At 49.1% G+C, this 24,773-nt stretch overlaps 10 protein-coding genes across 10 annotated transcripts; 7 read left to right on the top strand and 3 right to left on the bottom strand.

The window, feature by feature from the left end:
- Positions 1–787: 787 nt before the first annotated feature.
- FPRO_04093 (uncharacterized protein) lies at positions 788–2,422 on the top strand (the record flags this gene model as incomplete). Its single annotated transcript, XM_031223784.1, has 1 exon — positions 788–2,422. The coding sequence occupies one exon, from the start codon at positions 788–790 to the stop codon at positions 2,420–2,422; it is 1,635 nt and encodes a 544-aa protein (XP_031089109.1).
- A 1,054-nt stretch (positions 2,423–3,476) lies between these two features.
- FPRO_04094 (uncharacterized protein) lies at positions 3,477–4,828 on the top strand (the record flags this gene model as incomplete). The annotated part of the gene is made up of 2 exons (XM_031223783.1): positions 3,477–3,766; positions 3,817–4,828. 2 exons carry the CDS (start codon positions 3,477–3,479, stop codon positions 4,826–4,828), a joined length of 1,302 nt encoding a protein of 433 aa, XP_031089108.1.
- A 148-nt stretch (positions 4,829–4,976) lies between these two features.
- Positions 4,977–5,940, bottom strand: FPRO_04095 (uncharacterized protein; the record flags this gene model as incomplete). Its single annotated transcript, XM_031223782.1, has 2 exons — positions 4,977–5,528; positions 5,578–5,940. 2 exons carry the CDS (start codon positions 5,938–5,940, stop codon positions 4,977–4,979), a joined length of 915 nt encoding a protein of 304 aa, XP_031089107.1.
- A 904-nt stretch (positions 5,941–6,844) lies between these two features.
- Positions 6,845–8,182, top strand: FPRO_04096 (uncharacterized protein; the record flags this gene model as incomplete). The annotated part of the gene is made up of 1 exon (XM_031223781.1): positions 6,845–8,182. One exon carries the CDS (start codon positions 6,845–6,847, stop codon positions 8,180–8,182), a length of 1,338 nt encoding a protein of 445 aa, XP_031089106.1.
- Positions 8,183–8,513: 331 nt separating this feature from the next.
- On the top strand, positions 8,514–9,623 carry FPRO_04097 (uncharacterized protein; the record flags this gene model as incomplete). The annotated part of the gene is made up of 3 exons (XM_031223779.1): positions 8,514–9,061; positions 9,112–9,221; positions 9,265–9,623. The coding sequence occupies 3 exons, from the start codon at positions 8,514–8,516 to the stop codon at positions 9,621–9,623; spliced, it is 1,017 nt and encodes a 338-aa protein (XP_031089105.1).
- Positions 9,624–9,663: 40 nt separating this feature from the next.
- Positions 9,664–12,337, bottom strand: FPRO_04098 (uncharacterized protein; the record flags this gene model as incomplete). Its single annotated transcript, XM_031223778.1, has 9 exons — positions 9,664–10,160; positions 10,216–10,393; positions 10,451–10,662; positions 10,718–10,866; positions 10,920–11,044; positions 11,100–11,641; positions 11,711–11,944; positions 12,003–12,052; positions 12,111–12,337. The coding sequence occupies 9 exons, from the start codon at positions 12,335–12,337 to the stop codon at positions 9,664–9,666; spliced, it is 2,214 nt and encodes a 737-aa protein (XP_031089104.1).
- A 567-nt stretch (positions 12,338–12,904) lies between these two features.
- Positions 12,905–13,526, top strand: FPRO_04099 (uncharacterized protein; the record flags this gene model as incomplete). The annotated part of the gene is made up of 3 exons (XM_031223777.1): positions 12,905–12,938; positions 12,987–13,228; positions 13,296–13,526. 3 exons carry the CDS (start codon positions 12,905–12,907, stop codon positions 13,524–13,526), a joined length of 507 nt encoding a protein of 168 aa, XP_031089103.1.
- A 3,074-nt stretch (positions 13,527–16,600) lies between these two features.
- Positions 16,601–18,577, top strand: FPRO_04100 (uncharacterized protein; the record flags this gene model as incomplete). Its single annotated transcript, XM_031223776.1, has 4 exons — positions 16,601–16,861; positions 16,912–17,995; positions 18,044–18,352; positions 18,405–18,577. 4 exons carry the CDS (start codon positions 16,601–16,603, stop codon positions 18,575–18,577), a joined length of 1,827 nt encoding a protein of 608 aa, XP_031089102.1.
- Positions 18,578–18,851: 274 nt separating this feature from the next.
- Positions 18,852–21,722, top strand: FPRO_04101 (uncharacterized protein; the record flags this gene model as incomplete). The annotated part of the gene is made up of 2 exons (XM_031223775.1): positions 18,852–19,363; positions 19,430–21,722. 2 exons carry the CDS (start codon positions 18,852–18,854, stop codon positions 21,720–21,722), a joined length of 2,805 nt encoding a protein of 934 aa, XP_031089101.1.
- A 503-nt stretch (positions 21,723–22,225) lies between these two features.
- On the bottom strand, positions 22,226–23,343 carry FPRO_04102 (uncharacterized protein; the record flags this gene model as incomplete). The annotated part of the gene is made up of 2 exons (XM_031223774.1): positions 22,226–23,187; positions 23,250–23,343. 2 exons carry the CDS (start codon positions 23,341–23,343, stop codon positions 22,226–22,228), a joined length of 1,056 nt encoding a protein of 351 aa, XP_031089100.1.
- Positions 23,344–24,773: the final 1,430 nt, after the last annotated feature.

Here is a 24,773-nt window from a genome sequence, read left to right as displayed (position 1 = left end):
AGTGATACGGCAGTGAGACTAGTGACGAGCTGGATTTGGACGAAAGTCCCGTTTTTCGGCATTTCGACTCCGAAAGGGGGCATCACAACTACGGAACCGATACCGAGAGTGGTAAGGCAAGAGTTCGGTGAGATCAATAGTTAATGTTGAGCTGACAGATTCGAAACAATATCGTGATTAGCGGTCAGATGAAAACGGACTGGCCGTATGGTGGCTGGCTGAGTAAACTAGAAATCTAGCTCTCGGCATGTGTTCCTGGGATTTACCCCTCATAGTGAGCGAACGGAACTACCCTAGCTATGAGTTCGATACCAAATAGCGCAAGCCCTTTTCTCGTTACTAGTATATCTCTGGCTTGCCGATTGGAAAAATGCCGATAATAGAGGCTAGCCTACTCGAATTGGTGGTCAGAATGGTGGCTGGCTGAATTTTCCCATCTCTATAACGACAGTGAGATTGAGACAATGGCTTGTGATAGTAGCTAAGGCTAAGTGCATTAAACGTCATCTGACAACGAATGATTGGGTATAGCGGTAGAAAGTATCCAGGGTAGTTTGAGGGAGACTGTGTCTTCCCCAAGCGGGACAACTTCGAAGATTCTCGCCAGCACAGCAATATCAACATCATTCCATCTCACCGTTTGTGTCCATACTGTGGCGGAGGACTATATATAGCTCCAAAGACTGCACCACTTACATCGACAGACATTCATCTTTACAATCATCCAACACATCAAAACATCCTTCTCACTTAGCCCTTTGCGCTTTACTCTTCACCCTGAACAATCATGAGTTCCACAACCAATCCCGTCGCCTCAGTCACCAACAACTCTGGTTCTTCTGTCGACATATACGATGTCTTCAACCCTAGCACCGACCCCAAGATGCAGGGGCCCTTGAAATACACCAAACTGGCCACTGTGTCGAGCGGCAGCACCCAACAGGTCCAGACCATTCACTTTGCCAGCCAGCTTCAGGCCATGTTCACCGGCAACGTCACAGCACTGAGCGGCACCTTCTACCAGCAGTTCCCTGTAGCTGTTCTGGCAGTGTCCCCTTTTGCTGATTCAAACGCCTTCACTGTTACTAGTGACAATCAGCAGAGCATGGTGGACTCGTTCAAGTTCATCAAGTATACCCAGGCGAACCCATCTTCGCAGTTGGCTACGCAGTTTCGCACAGCTCTGGGTGACACGACTAGCCAGAAAACCGCGGTCAACAAGTTTTTCCAGAGTACTGGCAGCTTCAAGCTGTGCACGCTTAGTACATGGACTGCGGTTTTCACTTGGCAAGCCCAGTTCACGAACCCCTGGCAGGGAACCTACTACCTCTACAGCCTTGATAAAGTCCCGGCTTTGGTAGCAACACTGGCCATTACCGCTAGCGCTGATAACAGCTCAGCTGTGCTGACCATGGCTGGCACAAACAATGAGAACACGGCGGTGGTCATGGCAGGTGATGGCACCATGTCGGAGCAGAACCAAGGCACTGGCAATCTGTCAGTTGCTCTGACTCCCACCTGGCTGAATGTAGCCCAGACCAGCCAGCAGGACGGCAAAACTGTGTCCAACTATGTCATTGGGGCTGCGTTCACGGGCACCATCAACGGGCAGAAGGTGGCCGGCAACCTCAACCAATTGGCCATCCCAGACCCGTCAGATAGCTCCAAGAACGCCAGCAACAAGAATTCGGCCAACGGCTTCTCTCTTAGCATGCTCGAAGGTTTGATCGGAATGTTGACCAGTATCGGTATGCTGTACTACATGGCCAAGGGCCACAAGCAGGCCGAGACTCAGAAGAAGAATGACGTCGAGAAGGACGCCACCAGCAAGAAGGACGCTGAAGACAAGGTTGAGAAAGTTGAGAAGGACTACCAGTCAGAGTCAGTCCCAGAGGTGCAAGCACAGGCCTCAAAGGTCGAGGCCACTGTGCCAGAGGTGCAGCAGGGTTATAAGGGGGTCAACCAAGCCCAAGACATCCAAGGCAAGACAGACACCATCCGCCAACAGAAAGAATCCATGAATGAAGTCTTGGAAGGCGGTGCACCATCCCCAGCAACCGAGGATACAGCCATAAACCTCGCCAAGGCCAGCGATGAAGTCGCCGGCGCAACGGATCCCAACAAGAGCCCAGAAGAGCGCGACGCATCTCTGAAAGATGCCACGACAACCCTGAACAAAACGAGTGAGGATATTCAGACCGCGCTGAAGGACCAGGCTGAGGAGCTTTCGAAGGAGGAGGCACAGAAGCTGGAGGATGCTAGTGAGGCGATTGACCAGACGCAGAAGGAGGCTGATGCTGAGAAGGAGGTTCAGGAGGAGCAGGAGAAGGAAAATGAGGAGAGTCCGGAGAATGAGGTGGAGGATAGTACCTTTGATCCACCGGAGGGAAGAGAGGCACCTCCTTTTGAGGGAGCGATCTGAGAGACTAAGCTTGTTGAGTTGCTCGCTGTTGGGTCAGCACTTGAGATACTGTCATTTAGTTGGATAATTCAGATACGATCTATGGAATTTGATATCATGAAGAATTATCTGAGTTTCAAGCAACTTCGTGGTAGATACTAATATCATCTACATGCGCCGTATGAATGCAGTGCTCCGAATATCGAGAAATTCCAGTCTTGACATAAAGTCTGGGACTGGGCCTTGACCTTGAATTCAGTAAGCCCATATCGGCTCGAGGCTTACGGCTTGCCTGAGATATTGTGATTAGTCAATATTGACACGGCACTAAGCCACGGCTCTGTTTCGATAACTCATTATATTGAGCTGTCAACTTCATCTCGACCAGAGACGATTGGGGCTAAAGGTTCTGTTCACGAGTAATCTTGTGAAGTTCCCCTATGCACGATGGTCAGAGCTCGTCAGCCGGAACTGTTGCAGTCGGGGGCTATCTTCCCGCAGTGGATGGTCTAGTCTGATATGCCCAATGCTACGACATAAAAAATAGAATTTTACTCGTTTGAAAAGGAGTGATTGACGATAAGGTTGCTGAAAGACTAAGAATGGCACCCTTCAGGTCCAGAAATCCGTAATCGGGAAGTGGGAGAACTCTATCTAGCCACATCATATCACTTCACAATTCCTATCAGAGTGTTCCTGAACATCACAATTTATAAGGTGACATTCGGTAGTTAGACCTCGTCAGAATCGTATCCCCTTTCCTCAGGATTCAGCCCCATCGAATAAAAAACCTCCAGACCCATGTTTATCTAAATTGCAAGCGAGCGCCGATCACTCCAACGGTTCTGGATCCTCGTGGATATAAACCCTACCAACATAGTTTTAGACCTAGCCATAGCCTATCAAAATATTTGGAATAGTCCCAGTGTCGCATTGAATGGAAAGTCGTAGCCGGGGAAGCCGTATAGCTCTTCCTGGTCGTTGGTTCCACGAGAGGGGTACTTAGTCAGTTCATACAAAATCAACCTCAGTCCCTTCCCATTGTTTCGTTTTGTTTCATTTCTGTATCTCAAAAATGTCTGGTTTTAAGGTTCTCATTATCGGCGCTGGACCAACTGGTCTTCTAGCGGCTCTTGCGCTGCAACGAGCGGGCATTGATTTTACGATATTGGAGAGGAGAAAAGAAGCGGATTTGAATTGGGGTGCTTCTGTTTGTCTTTGGCCGCAGAGTGCGAGAGTTCTGGATCAGCTTGGCTTGCTTGATGAAGCACATGCGCTGCATTTGCCGATGAAGAAGAAATGCAATCTTAGGCGGGATGGAAGTGTTATGAGTTGGAGCAATATGATTGAGAACATTGGTCACTAGTAAGCCTGCTTCCTTTTGGCCTTGTAATGAAAGCTGCTGACGTTTGCAGTCACGGCCATGAATGGATGCTCTTCCAACGCGGCGATTTAGTCAACCTTCTCATGGGTGACCTCTCCGATATAACGAACCAGCTCCTCGTCGATAAACAAGTCACCTCAATCGCCTCGGGCCCTGACGGAGTCGAAGTCAAGTGCGCAGATGGTCATTCTTACAGTGGAGACCTCATTATCGGAGCAGACGGCATCAACAGCACAACCCGAACCTTTGTCGACGACATCGCCCCCGATGCTACAAGCGGTGACTTCACAACAACCTTCTACGGCTTCTACGGCCACGGCACCACTGTATCCAAAGATCTCGAGCAAGGCGTCGATTACGAATGTCACTCCGAGGGTTTCAGCTCGCAGCTTATCATGCCATCGCACGAGAAATACTTCTTCACCATCTACCTCAAGCTCGACAAGCCAACAAACGATCGCTGTTACATCTCAGCCGAAGAAGCCGATGAACTTGCAAAGAAATATGGTGATATTTATCTCGCTCCAGGCGTTACCTTTAAGGAAGTCTGGGCTGCAAAAAACTGGACTCACACAGCCCCATTCGAAGAAGGCGTCGCAAAGAAATGGTTCAGAGATCGTGTCGTCCTCGTCGGCGACTCCGTTCACAAAATGACACCCAACATCGGCTTCGGCCTAAACACAGGATGGCAATCCACCGTCGTGCTGATCAACTTGCTCCGCGACCTTCTTCGCGATAACCCAAACCCGGATATCAAGGAGCTTACAAAGACGTTTGAGGAGTACAAGAAGATGAGGTTCAATCATGTTACTAAGGACGTTGAACTAGCGGGTACGTCGACGCGGGCGGTCATGTGGGACAACTTTCTGTGGAAGTTTTTGGATCAGTATGTTCTGCCGTATATCAATGGCGATACTATCTTGGCGAAGCTTATGTGCTCGCCGACGGTTCAGAAGGCTTTTACGTTGAACTTTTTGCCGGAGCCGAATTATAAGGAGGGGGAGTTGAAGTGGCATAATAAGCCGGTTATTGTAAAGGAGTAAAGCTGAGGCTTGGCTGTTGGAGGGTTGTTTGCATAGAACCACGTAGCATAGCATGCTTTTCATTGAGTTTAATACATAATGTCTCTATTTAGTCTTCCATTGTGCAGTCTTGACTTCGCTTCAAAGCTTTGTAGCTAAAAGGCGTATCCTACTCCCTCAGTTGAGCTGTCGCTTCTCGCAAAGCCTCAGCCAAAGTTGTCTTCCCATAAATAACATCAACATCACTTGGCTTCGAAAGATCCTTTTCTGCAATACCACCTGGTAAAAAGCATGTACTCATTTCAACCCACTCATTCACAATCTGCGGCGCAAATATCTTGCCATAAAATTCCGGAAGCTCTTCTTTCCCAATCGCCTTGATTTCAACGTCCTTACCCAGCGCCTGCGAAAATGCCTTCTGTGCGTCTAGCGGAGAATACGGCTCTGGTCCGTGGAGTTCCATGATGCATGGCTTGGTTGGCGGTGTCCAATCGCGAGTGAGCTGCGTGGCCATTGCTTCGCCTATGTCTCTGATGGCGACCATGGCGATCTTGAAGTCGAGTGGCGTGATAGTCGAAAAGAAGAAGGGGTTTGGGCCTTTGAGCGTTTCAACGGACATGGTCCAGTTTTCCATAAAGTACGAGCATCTGATGATGATTATCTCCGGGATATCCGTGTTTTTCAATACTTGTTCCGAGATGTGATTCGTTTTGAGCTCACCCTTTGAAGCTGAGTTAGTGAAAATTGAACAGGGTCCGCGACAAGCTTACCACGCCATCCGAGAACTCGGCGCCGACGCTCGAGAGCAAAACAAGTCTTTTCACACAGCTAGCCTTCTCAATCGCTGCCTTGACATTGCTTGAGATTCTTTGAGCGTGCTCAACGATGTCACGTCCGTCGTAGGCAGGTGGAAGCACCATCAAAACTGCATCAGAACCGGAGAAGTCTAGGGTATTCACATCTCCAACGTCACCTTGAACCGCCTTGAAATTGTTGGCAGAGTTGAACTCGTCGGGGACTTTCTTCAGATCGCGGTACAAGCCTCTGACCTGGACCTCCGGGTTTTGTGATAACAGCGAGCGGATGGCAGCTGTGCTCGTTTTGTTACTTGCGGGTGCGATTGTAACCTGCATTTTGGTTCAGTCAAGACAACAAACAAAGGTAAGGATTGGACAAAGTGGAAATCGTCGAAAAATAGGCTTCTGATGAATTCGTGAATCATACGATGTCATGAGTTTAGTCAGTAAACTTAAATTCACAGTATCTCAGCTGATTCCCCGCGTTATTTCGTGAACATTCTCACGCCAGATCTCGTGTCTGTGGCTGGAGAATGACATCATAGTATAGATACCTTAGCGAACCCATTTCACACTTAGCCCTCCGTGTTTCGTTGAAAAAGAAATTACCCCATATCAACATCACCTTCTCTTCCTTTCATGTGAGTAATTATGAGGTTGTAGATATCCTAGTAGTCGCGATCTAGAGCCATATGCGTGCGCTGCCGTCTTTCCACCAAAATCAGGGATGCTTGCGTCGATCCCAGAGTATGACAAGAAAAACTCGATTGCCCCAACCTACCCTGCAATGCTGCCTCAAGAAGCACCATAAAAACTCATGAAATTGGGTAGCTCCTGTAGGTCATTTTAGCTAGATTTAGGCCCTCTGATTAGCTATAAGCTAAATAAAGCTTTAACATCTTACTAAATAGCGTCATGCGCTAAATAAATATAGTGACTTTACTTAGTGCAGTATCTATAGGCACCACCTAATTCTACGAGTTTATACGGTAGAGTCCTGCTGTTCTATTTGCTCTTGAGTCTTTCGGGCATGAGACGCCTGAAGATATCTAATGGCTGCTATATCCGAAGCCGGATATGTAAGTCTCGGGTATTACCATATTCGGTTAGACTTCGCCACGCTCGGGTCCAGGAGCCGAGCTCAGCTAACTACGACATTAAAAGCACATGCTACTGCGAGCCATTCGGCGCAGTATCTAGTCCAGTCGCGAGTAACAAATCCCCCTTGAAGCCATCAGAAATGTCACAATCAACCGCAAGGGCACTACAACGTGTCAAGGGTAGTTGCAGCCCCTCCTTGTGGCGAAGTCCGCCCCATGGATTCGCCAGGCGCTCATTTTCTGCCACCTGCTCGAGACGCCTCATGGACACGAGCGGCTTCTCAGATACGCAATTGACTGTTCGAGAAGCTGTCAGTCAGCTGTGTTCCAATTTTCCCAATACCTACTGGCAGGAAAGAGATCAGGCCGAACAGGATCCTCAAGACTTCCATGCTGCCCTTGCCAAGGACGGTTGGCTAGGCATAGCCCTCCCCGAGGCCCTCGGCGGTTCAGGCCTAGGCATCTCCGAGGCGGTCATGATGATGCAAACCATTACCGAGAGCGGCGCGGGCATGGCAGGCGCCCAGGCGATTCATGCGAATGTCTATGCCACGCAGCCCTTAGCAAAATTCGGCACAGAGAAGCAGCTGCAAAGCACAATACCCAACATCATTCAAGGCAAATGGCGGGTTTGTTTTGGTGTCACAGAGCCTAATAGTGGTCTCGATACATTACGGCTGACCACCACGGCTACCAAACAACCAGATGGCTCCTATCGCGTTAGCGGCCAAAAGATCTGGATCACCTGCGCCCAAGTCGCATCTAAGATGATTCTGTTGGCGCGAACTGCTCCATTGGATCCGAAGAAGCCGAGCCATGGATTATCTCTTTTCTGTATCGATCTCAACAGAGACCAGCAAGGCCTAGACCTGCGCAAGATCAGAAAGATGGGAGGGAAAGCTGTCGATGCAAATGAGGTCTTCTTTGACAATTATAGCATTCCTGCTGACAGCCTTATCGGAGATGAAGGACAGGGCTTCAAGATTATCCTGCATGGCATGAATGCCGAGCGTTGTCTTTTGGCTGGCGAGGCTCTTGGTCTTGGGTACGCAGCTTTAAACAAGGCGGCCGAGTATGCTAGGGACCGAACTGTCTTCCAGCGTCCCATCGGCCAAAATCAGGCTATAGCACACCCACTTGCAGATGCATATATGAAGCTTGAAGCCGCCAAGCTTATGACCTACCATGCCGCCAGACTCTACGACGACAGCAGCAAAGAAGGCTCCTCCGCTGATGCCAAGATAAGCCCTGCTTCTGTGGGCGTCGCATGTAACAGTGCCAAGTATATGGCAGCTGAGGCGGCCTTCACAGCCTGCGAACGAGCTGTCCTGACGCATGGTGGTATGGGATACGCGGCTGAGTACGACGTGGAACGATGGTTCAGAGAGTGCCTTGTCCCTCGCATCGCCCCTGTTAGCCGCGAAATGATTCTTAACTACATCAGCGAGAAGGTTCTGGCGCTTCCTCGTAGCTATTAGGGCTAGCAAGCTTAGCCTCTGAATAATACATTTTGTGTTTTGTCGCATCTTGAGCAAGGATGAATAAGCAGCCTGTTGTTACATCCGACCCAAGACCTTGCTAATCTCTTTGTGAAACGGAAAGGTGCTCTTTTATTTGTGTATTTGGTCTTTCAGAAGAAGCTAGAGTCTTACAATATTGATCTCGGTAAATGAGGCTTTCTCGCCCAGCACTAACAGCCGACTTCGGGATTCTGGAGCCGAAGCTGCCAGGTCACTGGACACTAATCCACCACATAAGATTTGGATGATTCCTCGCCATGACAAGTAAATTGATCGCACCTTATCAGCCATGAAACTATTCACCACCTCCCGTCTTGGCAATCCACTCCGCCTGGGATGCCGCAGCTCTCAAAGGCGATCTGCAAGCACTCTGGGCTCGGACATTGCCCAACAGCTCTTGAGCCGACTCAAAGATCGCGTCACGACGCGTCGACAAGTACTAGATGGCAACCAGCTCCAGAAGCTCAGCTTAACTCTCAACCGACGACACCTCCACCCTGGCCATGATATTTCTGAAATAGCACCAGCTAATGGCACAGCTCTGCCAGCGGGCTACCATCTGGTCTATTTCACTCCCAACGGAACAGAATTTGAGTTGGGAGTCGACGGAACGGATCGCAGTTTCAATGCTCCGGCACCCTTCACACGACGGATGTGGGCGGGCGGACGCATGCAATGGGCCAAAGACCGTCCCTTGCGCGTTGGCGAGGAAGTTGAGGAGCGGACCCGATTGCTTGCTGCCGAGCCAAAGAAAAGCCGGGATGGAACCGATATGATAGTCGTCACTATTGAGAAAGAGTTTTGGGGCTCACAGGGACTCTCTCTTACCGACCAAAGGTGAACCCTCCTTGTTTACCGATGGCGACTCATGTTAAGAAAGATAATAGGTCTTGGGTATTCCGCACAGAGCTCCCGGAGCCTCTGGCGAATACTACTGTGCCTACCAGCTTGGTAACAGTACAAACAAATGTTCAAACTACGCTGCACTCGCCGAAAGGTATGCCAGTCGCTACAGCGAGGCTCTTGCTAATATTAGCTAGGGTATCCAGAGCGCCAGATGACGTGGTCTCCCATATCTCTCTTCCGCTTCTCGGCGCTGACGTTCAACGCGCATAGAATACATTATGATGCGGCCTGGAGTCAGGGAGTTGAGGGGCATCGAGGCCTTGTAGTGCATGGTCCGCTCAATCTTATCAATTTGCTTGACTATTGGCGTGACGTCCACGCCGTTCCTGACGGCACAGGACCAAGCGAGATTACATACAGAGCACTGTCGCCTCTATACTCGGGCGAGCGCTATACGGTAAAGGCTAGTCCTGAGGGGCAGTCCAAGGGAACTGTCGAGGTTCTAGTGGAAAGGGAGGGCACATTGTGTATGAAAGGGAAGATTTCAGAATGATAGATGGTGGCTGAGCGGACGACTGATCCATGTGAGTAAATTACACCATGTGATTTTCCAAAGTCTCCCAATCCAATTGTTCTACGCCCGTGAGTGACAATGATGGATTGTGATAAATCCAGTAGAGGTCGTCTTCACCCTCGAGCACAATGTCGCCAAGGTCTTGTGCACCGGCCATGACGGTATCTTGTTCTCCAAGGGCATTCTCACTCGTCAGGTCCTGGTCTTGTGGCTCACTCGACGCAATGGGCGCAGCTCCCGACGCCTGAAAAGAAAATGGCTGCATAAGCATTTGTGGCTGTGCAGCCTCGACATCTGGCGTCTCTGTCTCAAGAGTTAGGCTGGTGCACATTTGATCGATCTCAGCCAGACGCTTCGTAGCAGCTCTATTGCCCAGGTTGGAGAGATGCGTCAGGATGCTCCGGACACTCTCGATACCTTGATAGGCCTGAGCTTTGTCAGAGTTGATGATGACTGCGAGAACGAAGATAAAGCCGGTGGAAAAGAGACAGTCGAGATCAAGGAAAGCATGCTTGGCTGGATGTGAAGGTTGTCAGCGGACAGTCGGATAAGCAAAGATAAATGTGCGCACCAATAATGTCCTGTTTGCATAGACCATGAAGAATGACCAAACTCTTACGGGCTGCTTCGACGCATGTATCTGCAAGGCGGCGAAGAGCAGGGCTCATGGATGTGTACAAGTCGTTTCCTCCGCTGAAGCTGTTACGAGCCATATACAAGAGGATCGGCCGCACTGCGTATATGATGTTCTGCCGCCAGTCAATTAAACTTCACAGGAGGCTAGATCAACACGGCAGGGTCTTTACCTGATTAACCGTCAAATGGAGGGATGCGGTTGTCCTTGCCGATGACAGTTGTGAGCTGGACAACGGTGCCTCGTGAAGTATGAGTTCGGTAGGGTTTGATCCGCCTGAGATTTCCGCGGGCATCTCATTTTCAATCTTGCGGAGCGATTGCAGGATGCCCTGTACTTCCTTGATGAAAGTGGCCTCCTCCTGATTGCTCTGAGAGTAGATGGCTCGAAAAGGGTCAGTGCGGTGCATCTAGACGCGTAGGCGCACATGTTGACTAACTGGTGGTGATGCGGCCTGTGATCTGAGCCAGCTTTGCGTTAACAGCGATGGCAGCAGCAGATTGGTATCCGATATGATCCGTGGGATGGGATGCCGTAATTTCCGTGTCTGAAATGGACATGGGGAAGCCTACAGCAGCTGCAAGTCTTCTACTACGGCGTCAGGCCATGACGATACTATAATTTACTCAAGGATGACATACCGTTCCTGCATGTAGATCGACCACCAGAGCCGGTTTCGATGCACAGCTTCCGAACGTCTTTGACTTCTGTAAGATCCAGACTTGTGGAGAGAAAGACCCAACGATAGACGGAGGGCTGAGCTCGCCTGCAACAGTGTAAGTTTCAGTTTGTAGACTTTAGGGTTACAGTCAATTACTGACGTAGAGATAAGCGTCCTCTTTTCGGTCTGCGATTTGTAGGTAGAGGGCCGACAGTCCCATCAGTTCGATGCCCAAGACTCCTTGCTTTCGTAGGCTACTGAGATCGGGCATGCGCTTGAGCGCCTCGTGAAAGAACTCATCGCCTGGTGGCTTAGACATGTCATCCCACTTGGCTTGAAGAAGCCTCCCGATTGCAAAGACCAGGAGACACTCCGCATACCATAGCTCGGTCACTCCAGCATCAGCGGCGCTATCATTAAAGAGGGAGAATAGATTATCTGAGAAGGTTCTAACGTCAAAGAGCTGCTGTGATATGCCCACATTCAGGACGACAATGTTCAACATGCTATGCGCGTCGTCTTCTGTAGGCCAGTACTTGATCTTGTCTATACCTAGCCGGCTCTGGCAGATGGATCGTGGAGTAGTATCAGCAGTCCGAGCAGAGACTGGTCCTGGGTTTGGCCTTGATCGTTCAATTAAGAGGGTTCTTAGCTCGGAGCTAAACGTGTCGCTCGAAGAGAGAGAGGTTCCAGGCGTAAGAGCTGGGTAAAGAGAGATCGATTAGTGAGCACGGTCTGATGGACGCAAGAAAGCGATGATGCTTGGCTTACCTGTCGGTTCCCGGGTTGGTCTTGGGCTCAATGTTGTCACTACGGGTTCGAGAACCTCATGATGTGGAGATCGAGGAGATAGTGACGGCTGCTGCTGTTGCTGTTGTGTATGTTTGCCATGGCGTGAAACATCACCTTGCACATGGATTTCGGACAATGAAGGCGGTCTCTGAGCTGCAGGAGATGGCAAGCTGTGTGCAGAGGCAGGCTGCCCGGAGCCTGCTTGGCTCACATCTTTGATTAAGTCAGCAGCCTAAAGCAGGGGAATGCGATGTAATGCGATGTCAAGTACCGTCACGACTTTCGTATTGTGCCACTCTCTCTTCCAAATTTCGTATGTGGCTGGTGCAGTCAGCAGAGCGCCATCTTTTGAACTAGGTATGTAATGCATGCAGCTTACGTGACTGAATAGAGTCTCCGCCGAGACGGCCGAGTAAAAACACAGTCTAGGCCACGCTTGACGCAGTAGACGCAAGGCCGCGTGCCGGAGCACTTGACTTTCTTGTCACGGCACATGAGGCAAGCTGTGGAGGTGCGCGGGCCGACGCCGACGCCGTCACCGCGTCTGGGCTTGGTCGGCGGCGGTCTCTGTTCCAGCCCGGGGCCGTCTTGGATTAGCGTCTCCATACCTAGGCGATTGATGACTTCCGAGATATCGGCAACAGAGTGCCGACGTATCAAGGTCAATAAAGCTTGCCTATTCGGCTTTTGACAGACGTGTCCGCTTTGGACCGGATCCGGGAGCTACTCTAATTCCGGCATCATCGGATGTCGTTGCCGAAACAGGCTTACCCGATTTGGTAAAAGTGACCCGAATATGATATACATCTTGGTCTCTTATTGAGCTGGACTGGAAATGTGAATATCAGAGTATTCTTCTTGTTCGTGTATCTCAGCAATGTCGCTTTCAACTCATCTTCATCTACTAAGGAAGTACAATGGGCGTTGGAGGTTTTTTGGGGGCATATAGAGTCGCAGAAACAGGGCAGAGGCGCTTGGAAACTCAATGGGTGCATGATTGATGCGCCTGTTGTCAAGGCGGCCACGGCATTGCTGGATAGGGCTAGGGCATGCGGCATAGATGTCGACACACGCATCGCAAGATGCAAGGTCGGTTCCTTGGAGAAGAAGACTAATAGATCATTGTGATGCTGGCAGTTTTGAACTATTGTGTGACATCTTGTGGAAATCTGTATGCCTTGCATGCAGAAACAGATACTTCGACTTGGTAGTAGTCAGCGACATGAGAGTCATGGTCTTGCTTACATATGATTAGCTGTCAAGCAATCGCTCAATCCGTTCGATGAGCTGTCTATGGAAGACGCGGTTAGGTTGCAGGAACACATGCAGTCAGTTGAGGAGATTGTTGCCGTTTCTGCAGGACCGCCCAAATGCCAGGATGTCCTCGGAACCGCAATTGCCATAGGAGCAGGCAGACTCCATGGAGCCCTTGGTAGTTGCAAGACTGCTTCAGGCCGTGGCAAGAGAAGAAAAGTCAAACCTGGCTCTCTTGGACAAGTAGGCCATAGATAATGACTTTGGTCAAATACGATAGTTACTTACCGGCTTCCTGAATTGGCCACAGGCTACGCAGGCGAGCAAGATCGAAATCGAGGGAGACAGTGACATGGCCACGAGGGAGATAGATGGAGGAACACAGACGATCGAGGCTCAGCTATCCATGGTGGTAACGATTAATCTACGGCTGAACGAGCCACGTTATGCTACACTTCCGAGCATCATGAAAGCCAAGAAGAAGAAAATCGAGCAGAGGACTCTCGAAGACGATGGCGTGAAAGATGGCAAGCTGCTATAAGTTCTCTGGGTTGAGGGTAAGTTCCACTACTCCTTTCTTTGTGCATAGAGACAATGGAGCTGACATGAACCAGGACCCCCCAGACGAAAGGCAGGTAGTATTGTAGGAGACGTGCCGGGGTTTGTGGGCAAATTGCGCGAATTGGGCACTCTCTGAGCAAAGGACTCTTCAGCTACGAATTCTTCAATTATCTGGGGTTTGTTTTTGGGCAGGTTTTGGACCGGAAGTGTGTCTAATTTAGGGCATGATTAAGCAAGCAAAGATGACCAGAGCGATAGAGTGATAGTGATCATAATGAACCTAGATCCTTTCCCTAGGGTCAAATAAGATAATATTGACTGAAGAGGCTACTGGAATTGCCATTTGGACCAACCATGGCTTCTTGCTCCGTACAATCCGACGGGAACAGACTTAGTTGCTGAGAACAGTTCACTGCAGGCTCAATTGAGGAGCAATGTCAGTAACGGCATATATCTAAGAAAGACAGAGATTTCTCATAAAATCTTTTATCGTCCTTTCTCACAGGCAGCTAGTAATCAAAATTCACGTAGTGAAGTTGCAACAAGAAACCAGCCACGGGCTCGAGTTGTGTTATACTTTTAGAGCGCCGAACTCAGCATTTGAATCTCAAGGTGCTCCATATCTGGTTCTGAACATTGAACACATCATCAATGAGTGCTTTCTCCTCAGCATAGTGGAGATGCTTGAGATGTAGCCGGACTGGCGCTCATTCCACGACCCGCAAAGAGCACGCGACGTCCAGCAAGGTGGTCTGTCTCGTCAAGGACTGCATTTAATCTATCGCGCATATAATGCCACGCTCTACCATTGTAGTGCTCCTCTTGCGCCCAAACAACCGCCTTGGCATTCTTGTACTGAGCAAGATTGGATTTTACCTTGGTCCAGGGGAAGGGGTGAAGCTCCTCTATTCTCATAATGGCCACGTCCTTGATGCCTGCCGATTCTCTATGCTTCTGAATCGCTGCATATACTTGTCCCGAGCAGAGAACAACACGCTTGATGGATTCCGGGTCCTCAATGGAGCGGCCGTGCTCGGGATCAGCGATGACCGGTTGGAAGGTTGATGAGCCAGTGAAGTCAGCAATATCAGAACGTGTTGAGGAGTGGCGAAGAAGTGATTTTGTAAAAAAAAAAAAAAAAAAAAAAAAAGATGACCAGAGAGCTATGACGATAGTTAGTTAGTTAGTTAGGATATTACAACAATGCTCTTCGTGCTGAGACCTTGGAGTTAACATGAATTAATGAGATACTGATGTATAATTCAACTTGCCCAGGATTCTTCTAGGCATAGGCCTCTCGATTGCATAGGCTAAAAAGAGATGTTATTATCCTGCCTGTAGTGCGCACCCGATCTCCAACTGAAAACACCAGCATCTTTTGGTTTGTAAATAACCAGGCTGGGCTGCTCACCCTAGAGCGGAAGATTGACACAAATCGATTCAAGCTTGGCGCCCTCTCGACCTCCCAAGCCTTCCGAAAACGGTAAACCGGCTCAGCGGGAAATTTGCGATCGACGCGCTTCGGTAGTTATCGCCAAGCAAAAAAAAGCCTCAACACCAAAGCTGGATCTCGTGATACTGAATCAGAAGATTTTTCACGACATTTTAGGTAAACAGGGTCCACTGAAATAGGCAGCGAAATAAAAGTTGTTACCCCGTGTCATTGAATCCACAGATACTCCGCTGGGGAGAGATCCCCGTGGAGTAGAAGGCCGAGAATTGGGCCGATGGGAACTGGAGAACAACGGTGATCGGATGAAGATGAAGTCAATTACTTGGACTGCAGAAGATTATCTACATAAGGATGCAGAAACAGCTTCACAATTGGTAAGTGTAGTCAAAACAAGCTGACGAAAGGTAGAAGATAAATGCCCTCAGGCTCAATCGACGCGCCAGGTAATCAATCAATCAAGTATCAGATGCAACAACCAGTCCAGATGAAACGTTTCGTCGCCGAGAATCATTCAGTCCCCATAACCATTGCAACATGTATTCTTCGTTCTAGAAAACAAACCGGTAATAAGAAACCATAGTTTACAACAAATCGCGCCATAAACTCCCGGAATTAATATCGTGATGGAGGCTCTGCGGTCCGTCATGCACCGTGCCCTTGGCTTTGAAACGAAAAAAAAAAAAACTTGCTGGTGGAGAATCACGAGTCGTTCCCCAGCGGAGCCCCAAATTGGGTCTGTCGCGTGCCAAAAAGACCCAGTTCAGTTGGATTTCCCTTAGTTAGTGATGACATTATTCCAGTTGGTTAATTCCGAACCCGCCAAGAAGAAAAGCCGAGAATTCAGCTGCCCAGACACAAAAAACGATCGATCGCCCAGGACGGCTTGTTCGGGATCTCTGCTTGGCCATCAAGAAGCAGCAGCAAGCCTGGCGAGTTAAACCCTCCGAGCTGTGAAATTTACAGGGATTAATTGGAGATGGTGCACTGTGACGCAATAAACGCGGGAAATAAGCAGGACCTAAACTGAAAAAACCTCGAGCCTCCTTCGATGAAGTCATGTCATTGTGGGGACAAAAGTTTATCAGGAATTGTGCTGCCTGGTTGTGGACTCTAACGGTTAAACCGATTGGAAGGGCGATAAACGCTTGAACCTATTGGACTAGTTTGTTGGTTGGTTGAAATCCTTTTGTTTGTCACGACGTCATTGTTGAACCTGACTCGGCCGAGTTCAAACTGCACTGCAGCAGTGTTGGATGAGTCTCTGATCAGCAAATTAATTGCGTGATGGAATAACCACATCACTAAGCTTGTCTCTTCTAGGCCATCCAAACACCCCGTAATACGTGCAAATCTCACCCTTGACTGCTGATCTCTTTCTTTGCGTCGGCTACAACGGCACACAATCCCAAACTCCTCTGTCTTCCCCACGTAGACTACACCACCATCTGGGGGGCCAGAATCGGTGATGTCAAGAGTGGATTCTCCCAAGTTTTGTTCTTGTCAAACTGGTGATCCCCCAGCTTTTTAAATATCCACCGTCACCCCCATTTTGCCAACAAGCTTAAACTTCAGACGTACCAAAACTTTGGTAGTTGATCAATATGCCGACTCACTTCTCAGACGATCCGCCGCAGGTCATCAATCAGGATGACCTGCACGTCGCTAACTCGCGGCTCCAGCAGAACTTGGATGGTTCTACGGACCATAGCGGCGATGAGAGGACGCACAATGCTAACGGTGCTGGGCTGGAGAAGCTGGGTACCTACGACAAGTATGAAATCACCGAGGATGATTGCTACGATGAGTTGGGCTACTCGTTCCCCAAATGGAAGAAGTGGTACATTCTCACCGTCATCTTCTGGGTAAGTTTGCTCAAGCCTTGGTGTTTTGGCTCCCGTCTAATGACTCATAGGTCCAAGTATCCATGAACTTCAACACCTCCCTCTACTCCAATGCCATCCCAGGCATCTCCGAAGAATTCCACGTCAGCGCCCAAGCCGCCCGCTGCGGCGCCATGATCTTCCTCGTCCTCTACGCCTTTGGCTGTGAGCTCTGGGCACCCTGGTCAGAGGAATTCGGTCGGTGGCCTATCATGCAGGCCTCTCTCTTCCTCGTAAACATCTGGCAACTCCCCGTCGCGCTGGCTCCCAATTTCGCTACCATCATGGTTGGCCGTGCGCTCGGTGGTCTTTCATCCGCTGGTGGTTCCGTCACGCTCGGTATGATCGCTGATATGTGGGAGTCTGATCACCAGCAATACGCTGTTGCTTATGTTGTCTTTTCTTCGGTCGGTGGCTCGGTTCTTGGACCAATCGTCGGTGGTTTCTGTGAACAGTACCTCCATTGGCGCTGGTCAATCTGGATTCAGCTTATTCTCGGTGGATTCGTTCAGATTGTCCACTTCCTCACTGTTCCCGAGACACGAAGCACAATTCTCATGAACCGCATCGCTAAGAAGCGCAGAAAGGAGACAAACGCTAACTTCTGGGGCCCCGATGAGCTCGTCCCCTTCCGCGAGCGTTTCTCCGCCAAGGAGATCCTCATCACGTGGACCCGTCCCTTCAAGATGTTCCTCACAGAGCCCATTGTCCTTGTCCTTTCTCTCCTCTCCGGTTTCTCCGACGCTCTTATCTTCATGTTTATCCAGTCATTCGCTCTGGTTTACAAGCAATGGGATTTCGATGCTGTCCAGATCGGCTTGACATTCCTTGCTATCGGTGTTGGCTATGTCATTGCTTGGTTGGCCTTCATTCCTGCCATCAAGAAGAACATCAAGGAGCGACGGGAGAAGCCGAATGACGAGCGTGCCCAGTATGAGTCGCGTCTGTGGTTTCTGCTCTACACTGCACCTTGCTTGCCTATTGGACTGATTGGCTTTGCCTGGACGATCCAGGGTCCTCCCATCCACTGGATTGGTTCTTTGATCTTTGCTGCCATTGTCGGTATCGCCAACTATGCCATCTACATGGCCACTATTGACTACATGATCTGTGCCTGTAAGCTCACTCACCTTCAAATGCAAGACATCAACTGACAACATATAGACGGCCCCTACTCTGCTTCAGCCACTGGAGGCAATGGTTGGGCTCGAGATTTTCTCGCTGGTGTTCTCACCGTCCCCGCTACACCATTCTTCAGCAACATCGGCGCTTCATCCGGCAAGAATCTCGAATACGCTTCGACCATTCTTTTCTGTATCTCTTTCGTTCTTGTCGTCGCTGTTTACGTCATATACTGGAAGGGCCCAGCTCTTCGAGCACGATCACCTTTCGCCCAACGTCTTGCTGGTGAACGCCAAGAGAATGTCGAGCAGGGACGCCGCGGAAGCGTTGCCTACGATGCTAGACGAAGGAGTGAGTCTATTGAACGTTACTCTATAGAATGGTATACTAACGACTTTATTAGGCTCCACTGCCACCGGAGCGTCCGACGTTGAGCGTCCTCCTGTTGCTGCTCGGCCAAGCTATGGACGCCAGTACAGTAACTCCAACCGTTTCTTCGGCGAGAGTCGTGTCACGCCTCGTGGAACTCCCAGGGGTACACCGTCGGCGAGCCGACGTAACAGCAAGCATTATTAAGAGTGGAGGTTGCGAAGTTGTGAAGTGGGCAAAAGTTGAGATGATACCCTGTTTCAAACGAGTTTCATGAATTGTGTTTTGTTATCTATAGCCTACGCATAGTCAATGAATGACTGATGTTTGATAATCGTGCTAATTGATCTAATCACGATCTTAAGTAATTAGAGGAGAATGTAGGGTACACGTGATGTAAGCACTAGGATTATGATACAAATAGGGAATCAAGGGCAAGTGTAGACCCCTCACTCACCTGAGCGTCTTTCTTCTGAACAAAATGGATCCTTTATCTATGTTAGGCGTAGCCGCTGCTGCGGTCCAGTTTGTCGACTTTAGTCAACGACTTTTCTCGGAGACATGGCACGTCTACCACTCGGTATCTGGTCAGACCCTTCAGCTGCAGAACCTATCAGCTATCTCGACCGACATCTCGAAGCTATCCATAGCTGTGAGAGAGACTTTCAAATCCCAGCAACGGGATGCATCTGCTTTGGAGGGTCCTGATAAGGAGTTGCTTCACCTCTGCCAGGAGTGCGAGGACATCGCAACGAAGATTCTTGCAGTTATGCCAAATATTAGTAAGAACTTTGAAACACAACTAGCCACTGATAAGGAAGTCATTTTGCTTGCCGAACAAAATGGTTTGCGGTCGTACGAACTTAAGTCGGTTGGCGAATGCTTCCGGGTGGCACTAAGGTCTTGGTGGGCCCGCGATGAAATTGCCAGAATTGGGGAGCGTCTTGAGAAGGTGCGGCAAGGAATGGTAACGGCAGCGACTATGTCAATCTGGTTCGGCTCTCAATTGCTTCGTTCTCTTTAGTTCCAAGCTTACCAGCTACCTACCTACCTACCTAGGCGCAATTCGCAAAGTACCAAGAACTGGGAGCATCAGCTCAGCAGCAAACTTGACACCATGATAGAGCGGCTGTCTCAGCCCTTGGAGGCTGGCCCACAGCAAAACGAAGGACACACGGACAAGACTGTCGAAAAAGCGGCCATTGAATCCATACGCCGGAACAAGGTTATAATTCAGATTCAAGATCGTTTGTGGCGAGCCGACTGGAAGCCAGATACCCAGATCCTATCTTCTTTTCCCAAGCAAACAGGTCTATCAGTGGAAGAGCTGAATTCGTTCATCTGTGACAGCCTTCGTTTTGACTCGATGGAAAACCGGGAAGAAGCAATAACAAAAAGCTTCGGCTCCACCTTCCAATGGATATTTGACAGAGATCCTCAGATATCTTTGGGAGGAGCACCAATGTGGTCTAGTTTCCCAGCTTGGCTCGAGGGCAATTATAGCCTTCCGTACTGGATCACTGGCAAGCCAGGCTCGGGCAAATCGACCATGATGAAGTTCATCCTCCAACATCCATTTTTGGGAGAGCATTTACAGAAATGGTCTCAGGGCTCACCACAATACACAATTAAGTACTATGCATGGAGACCAGGAGCAGAGATGGCAAGATCTGAAGACGGTTTGTTACGCACCCTTCTTCATCAGATACTCGACCTCAACCCTAAAATGATACCGTTTCTATGTCCGCGGCGCTGGTCTCTGTTCCACGCCGTTCGTGAGGTCGATTCATTTCCTCCTTGGGCTACATGGGAGCTCGATGAGTCATTCGGGCGCCTGCTACAGATGGAAGAAGACAAGCCTCTCCTCGCCCTTTTTATCGACGGTCTGGATGAATTTGACGTCGCCCCTGTGGATTTGTGCCAGAGGATTCTGACAATTTCATCTCACAAGTCAGTTAAAGTCTGCGTTGCAAGTCGTCCTTGGCCACAATTCAGCGATGCTTTCGCAGCCAGCCCCGGACTGCAAATGCATCTCTTAACTAATTCGGATATTCAATCATTCATTCGTGGCCATTTCCGAGGTGTTGTAGCTTTCCAAGAGCTGAATGACGTCTACCATGGCAGCGGTGAAGTCCTTTTGACGGACGTTGCTACAAGATCGAAAGGGGTCTTTCTCTGGACTTCACTGGTAACCCAGACGCTATTAGAAAATCTTATTGAAGGGTCAAGCTTGTCTCATCTTCAAGAGATCCTTGACGCGATGCCCAGCGAGATCGAAGACCTATATGATGCTATCTATGCAGCCATTCCCAAGAGATTGCTGCCAGAGGTTTCTGTAATGTTACAGCTATACGTTCGAGCTTTCCAGCCTGTAGACTGGATAACTTTGTGGTTAGCAGACGAGGCTAGAAGTCAACCAACAGACCCTCCGGTTCCAGTGCGGGACTCGGATATGGAAAAAGTACAAGTTGTGCTCAAGCGAAGACTCAGTGCCCGGACCCGGGGTATCCTGGAGCTTGTACCCCAAACTCGAACTGTCGAGTATCTGCACAGAACGGCTGTAGAATGGGTGAATCTCCCACGTGTCTGGCAAGAGATAAAGTCAGTCAGCCCTCCAGGCTTCGACCCGCATGCTTGCCTCCTCCAAGCAGAAGTCATCCAAAGGGAGAATCCGGATCAAGGCGAGCCTATCTTCAACCCAGGCGATTTTTATCATATGGGCAATTTCAAATTTTGGAAAAATGTCGTCAGAACGTTACATTACGCGTCCCAAGTTGACGAAACGATTGTTTCAGACGCAGCTTTAGCTGCTGTCCTGGATCGATTTCACGACGCTGCAACGAAGAAATTTACGAAATCGCCTGGTTGCGGGACACTTGTTAGCGAGAAAAACATGCCCTGGGCGTCATACCATCGAATGAAACCTGACAATGTGAAAGTGAACACCTTTGACGGATTGGTGACGCAATTCGCTATTCTGCACTATATCCGCCACAAATTTCACAAAAGTCCCAACCTCTTTCATGCAGTTCCCAAGCGATTCTCCACAGCATTGTTAGAACAGGCAATATTTGGCCCCGGGGTATATTTTTCAGAAGAAACAATTGCGATCCTCAATCAACCAAACATTCAGATCAACACGAAGTCGCGGAGGCTACAGGTAGTAGAATTCCTTCTTCAGCAGGGTGTACGGCAGCCTGGAGTGCTGTTGAAGGTTAAGGCCCGCCGGCTAGATGCAGGAAACAAAGAAGATGCTCAATACTTAGATGGTATCATGCATTTGCTGAATCGCTATCGAGCTATCAGTGGAGAAAAGAGATCCTTTATCAAAGGATTATTAGGTTCAGAGTAAAGAAGAAATAGATTATTATTATTTAATTTATTTAAGTATTTCAAATAAGCTATTATACTTTTGTTAACTACCCTTTATAAATCAGAAATCAGTTTAATATATAAAATAAATAGCAGTGACTACTTTTATTTTGATAGTAATTAATACTATTTTCCTAAATTAATAGCACCTTAAAGGCAAAATATAACCGGTAAGTAGCTGGTTAAGGAGGCTTATAATTTATACTACTAATACTGCTATACTATGGGCTACGAATATATAAATTCCTATATTGCGTCAGAATCTACATATATCCTGATATTAAAACTTGTATGCTGCGTCACTTCCCTTTTTTATTTCTGTTATCATGATTATCACCCATGCAAGACGTAACGTTAAAGGAAGAGAGACCATCTGCGTGTTTAATTGGCCTCAGCATTATATATAGTAATACAATCCAGAACTGAAATAAATTGCACACCGTAGTTATAGTTACCCGTCGCCGTAGCCTAGAAAGCATCCTCTTACAGAGAGCCTGTTCGGGTGAGTGCGCCTCCTCCTTCAGTCGTTTCAATCTCAACGAAGTACTGATCAGGGACAGAGTTTTCCTGGTTGAAAGAGAATTGGGAGAACACCCCCCCACCCTGCAGACCAATAGTTGCGCTCGAACCATGTTTTGTAGTCTGATAGTACTCAAACCTGACCAACCCGGGATGGTCCTCGTAGAAACTGACCGAGAAGTGCTCACCGGTGCCTATCAGCGAAGGCTGAAGACTGCCAACATTATACTCGATGGTGAAGGTGTTGCCGCGGGCGGTTTCATAGACATCGTAGAAGACGCCCGTGTTGCAGGTGCCCTCGGTGATCAGGAGATCGTCCCAGTAAGGCATGATGCTATTACTCGGGATACTTTCGGTGGGCAATCCGGTATTGGCATAAGAATTCGAGCCCGAGTCTAGTGATAGAAAGCCGTTCGTGCTGACGTAGACACTGCTTGAGGCAGCGCCAAAGAACTCAATGGGGAAAGGTGCAGTGACGCCGGTGTTGAAATCATCATATCTACCATTCTGTGCGTCAAAGATCGGAGTGGGGTTGGCTAGGAGTATGGTCTGGGCACAGCCGGGGTCTGCGGCGGTTGTTGTAGTAGCGGCCTCTGTAGTAGTAGTCTCGGCCTCTGCTGTGGTGGTTGTCTGAGCCTCTGTCGTGGTTGCCTCCCCGGTCGTGGTTGCAGCCTCAGTGGTAGCTGTAGTTCCAGACTCGGCGGCCGTGGTAGTCTCAACGGCTGTAGCTGTTCCCTCTCCAGTAGTGGTAGTGTCCACTGATGCAGCCGTGGTGCTGGTCAAAAGCGTAGTAGCAGTCTCGGTGTCAGTCTCGCTGGTTTCGGCGGTAGCACTGGTCTCAACAACTGCCACGCTGGTATCCGTGGTGGATGACACGGGAAGGGCCGCTGTCGTAGATCCAGTGAGCGTAGTTGAGGCCACTGAAGCTGGGACAAGTCAACGAGAGTTCTCAACTTGAGCGGCAGTTTACGGATGCAAAAGGACATACTGGCAGAGGAAGTCCTCGGCTTGCAGGGACCGGCTACTACCGACTCCACTACAAAAAGGCTCAAGGCCAAAGACAAAAGTTTCTTGGAATGCATATTTCTTAACGAGTGACGGGGCTTGTAAAGAGTGACGAGGACGTAACGAGCGACAGTCCCTTAAACAAGAGACATGTGAGAAAGAAGGGTAACAACCTTAGAGCTGATGGACGGAAGAGTCATCTCTGGATGATTATAAATATCACAGGAGCTACGCAGTAGCCCCTGATAAGTCGAGTCAGGGCCTTTCCTCCATACCCTGACTTCGTGTAAGGCGCATGATGTGATCCGTCAACTCAAGTTCTCACCAATCGGGCACCTAGATTACCCTCGGGGCGACGGAAAGCAGGGGATAACGTAAATACACTGACCTGATTTAATTTGCTTTACTCTTCAAGCGATCGATAGTCTGCGACTAGCGTTTTCACTAGTGCCCGTTAGCTTGGCCATGTATAAAGATAAGCTTAACTAACTCAAGTCAGAGCAATAGAAAGGCAAATGGCAAATAGGCATCTTCACCACGAGCAATTAAAGGCACTAGCTAAATTCTGCATAATATCACGACACGAAACTCAGACAAGAGCTCATAGGAAGAAATTAAAGCGCAAGACAGTAATTCTTGATCTAAAAAAGCAAAACCTAAGCGAGCCCAGCTGAGAGAAAAATGCCGCTATTTCAAAATAATTGGCAGAACTAGCTAAGTTGTTTCCGTTAGCTCAGCCAGCCACGTGCAGCCACCAAATTGTGATTAGAAAAATTTGAGCAGCACGGTCCCTTTACGATTGCAGCGCGTCCTGAACCGATACTGATATTGGCTGGGTTGTTCGAGTACATGAGTCAGTTAGACCATAAATCAACTGAATGTATCATGCTCCTGCGTCTCGTCACATCGTCACAGCGAGTCATGGAATTCCACGGCAATAAACCGGGAGTGATCGGTGAGACTTGTTGTTGAATGAAGCTTAAATGCTTAGAGCTTGGAGAAACAGCATGAGCGTTGCAACCTAAGTGAGATGTATATTGCCATACTAAGATGCCAGTACTGATTCCAGCCCTCGCCTGTTCACCCTTACCTTTCTGAACCGCTAGCCTTAACCAATAATAATATTAAGCTCAAGGTTCTCGCCCGCTTTAACACGATATTTTGCCGTAATGTTTCTATGATCAATGTTCAAAACCGACTGCTCAGTCTTTGTAGCCTCGCGCCTCTTCGTCTTATCAGTAGTCTCACCATAGTACTCAGGCAGAGACTGAGCACCGGTGATGTTATCTGCAAGGCCAGTGATGATGTCAAGCCAGGGCTTGTACACGTGCACACCGATGGCAACGGAGAAGGATTCCTTGCCTTCCTCGTTCTTGAAGCGCAGTAGACCTGCGGTGCCGCTGTCGCCCATGTAGAGGGACAGCACGCCGTTTGACTCATTCTACTCGCAGTTGGTGTAGTGCTAGCAGACCGTCTCGACGACGCGGAAGTAGGCGTTTTGATTGGT

The sequence above is a fragment of the Fusarium proliferatum genome, assembly GCF_900067095.1.
Source record: "Fusarium proliferatum ET1 genome assembly, contig: FPRO_scaffold014, whole genome shotgun sequence".
Lineage (NCBI taxonomy): Eukaryota > Fungi > Ascomycota > Sordariomycetes > Hypocreales > Nectriaceae > Fusarium > Fusarium proliferatum.
Note: the sequence above shows the minus strand (reverse complement) of the source record. Positions and strands in the feature narration are given on the sequence as shown.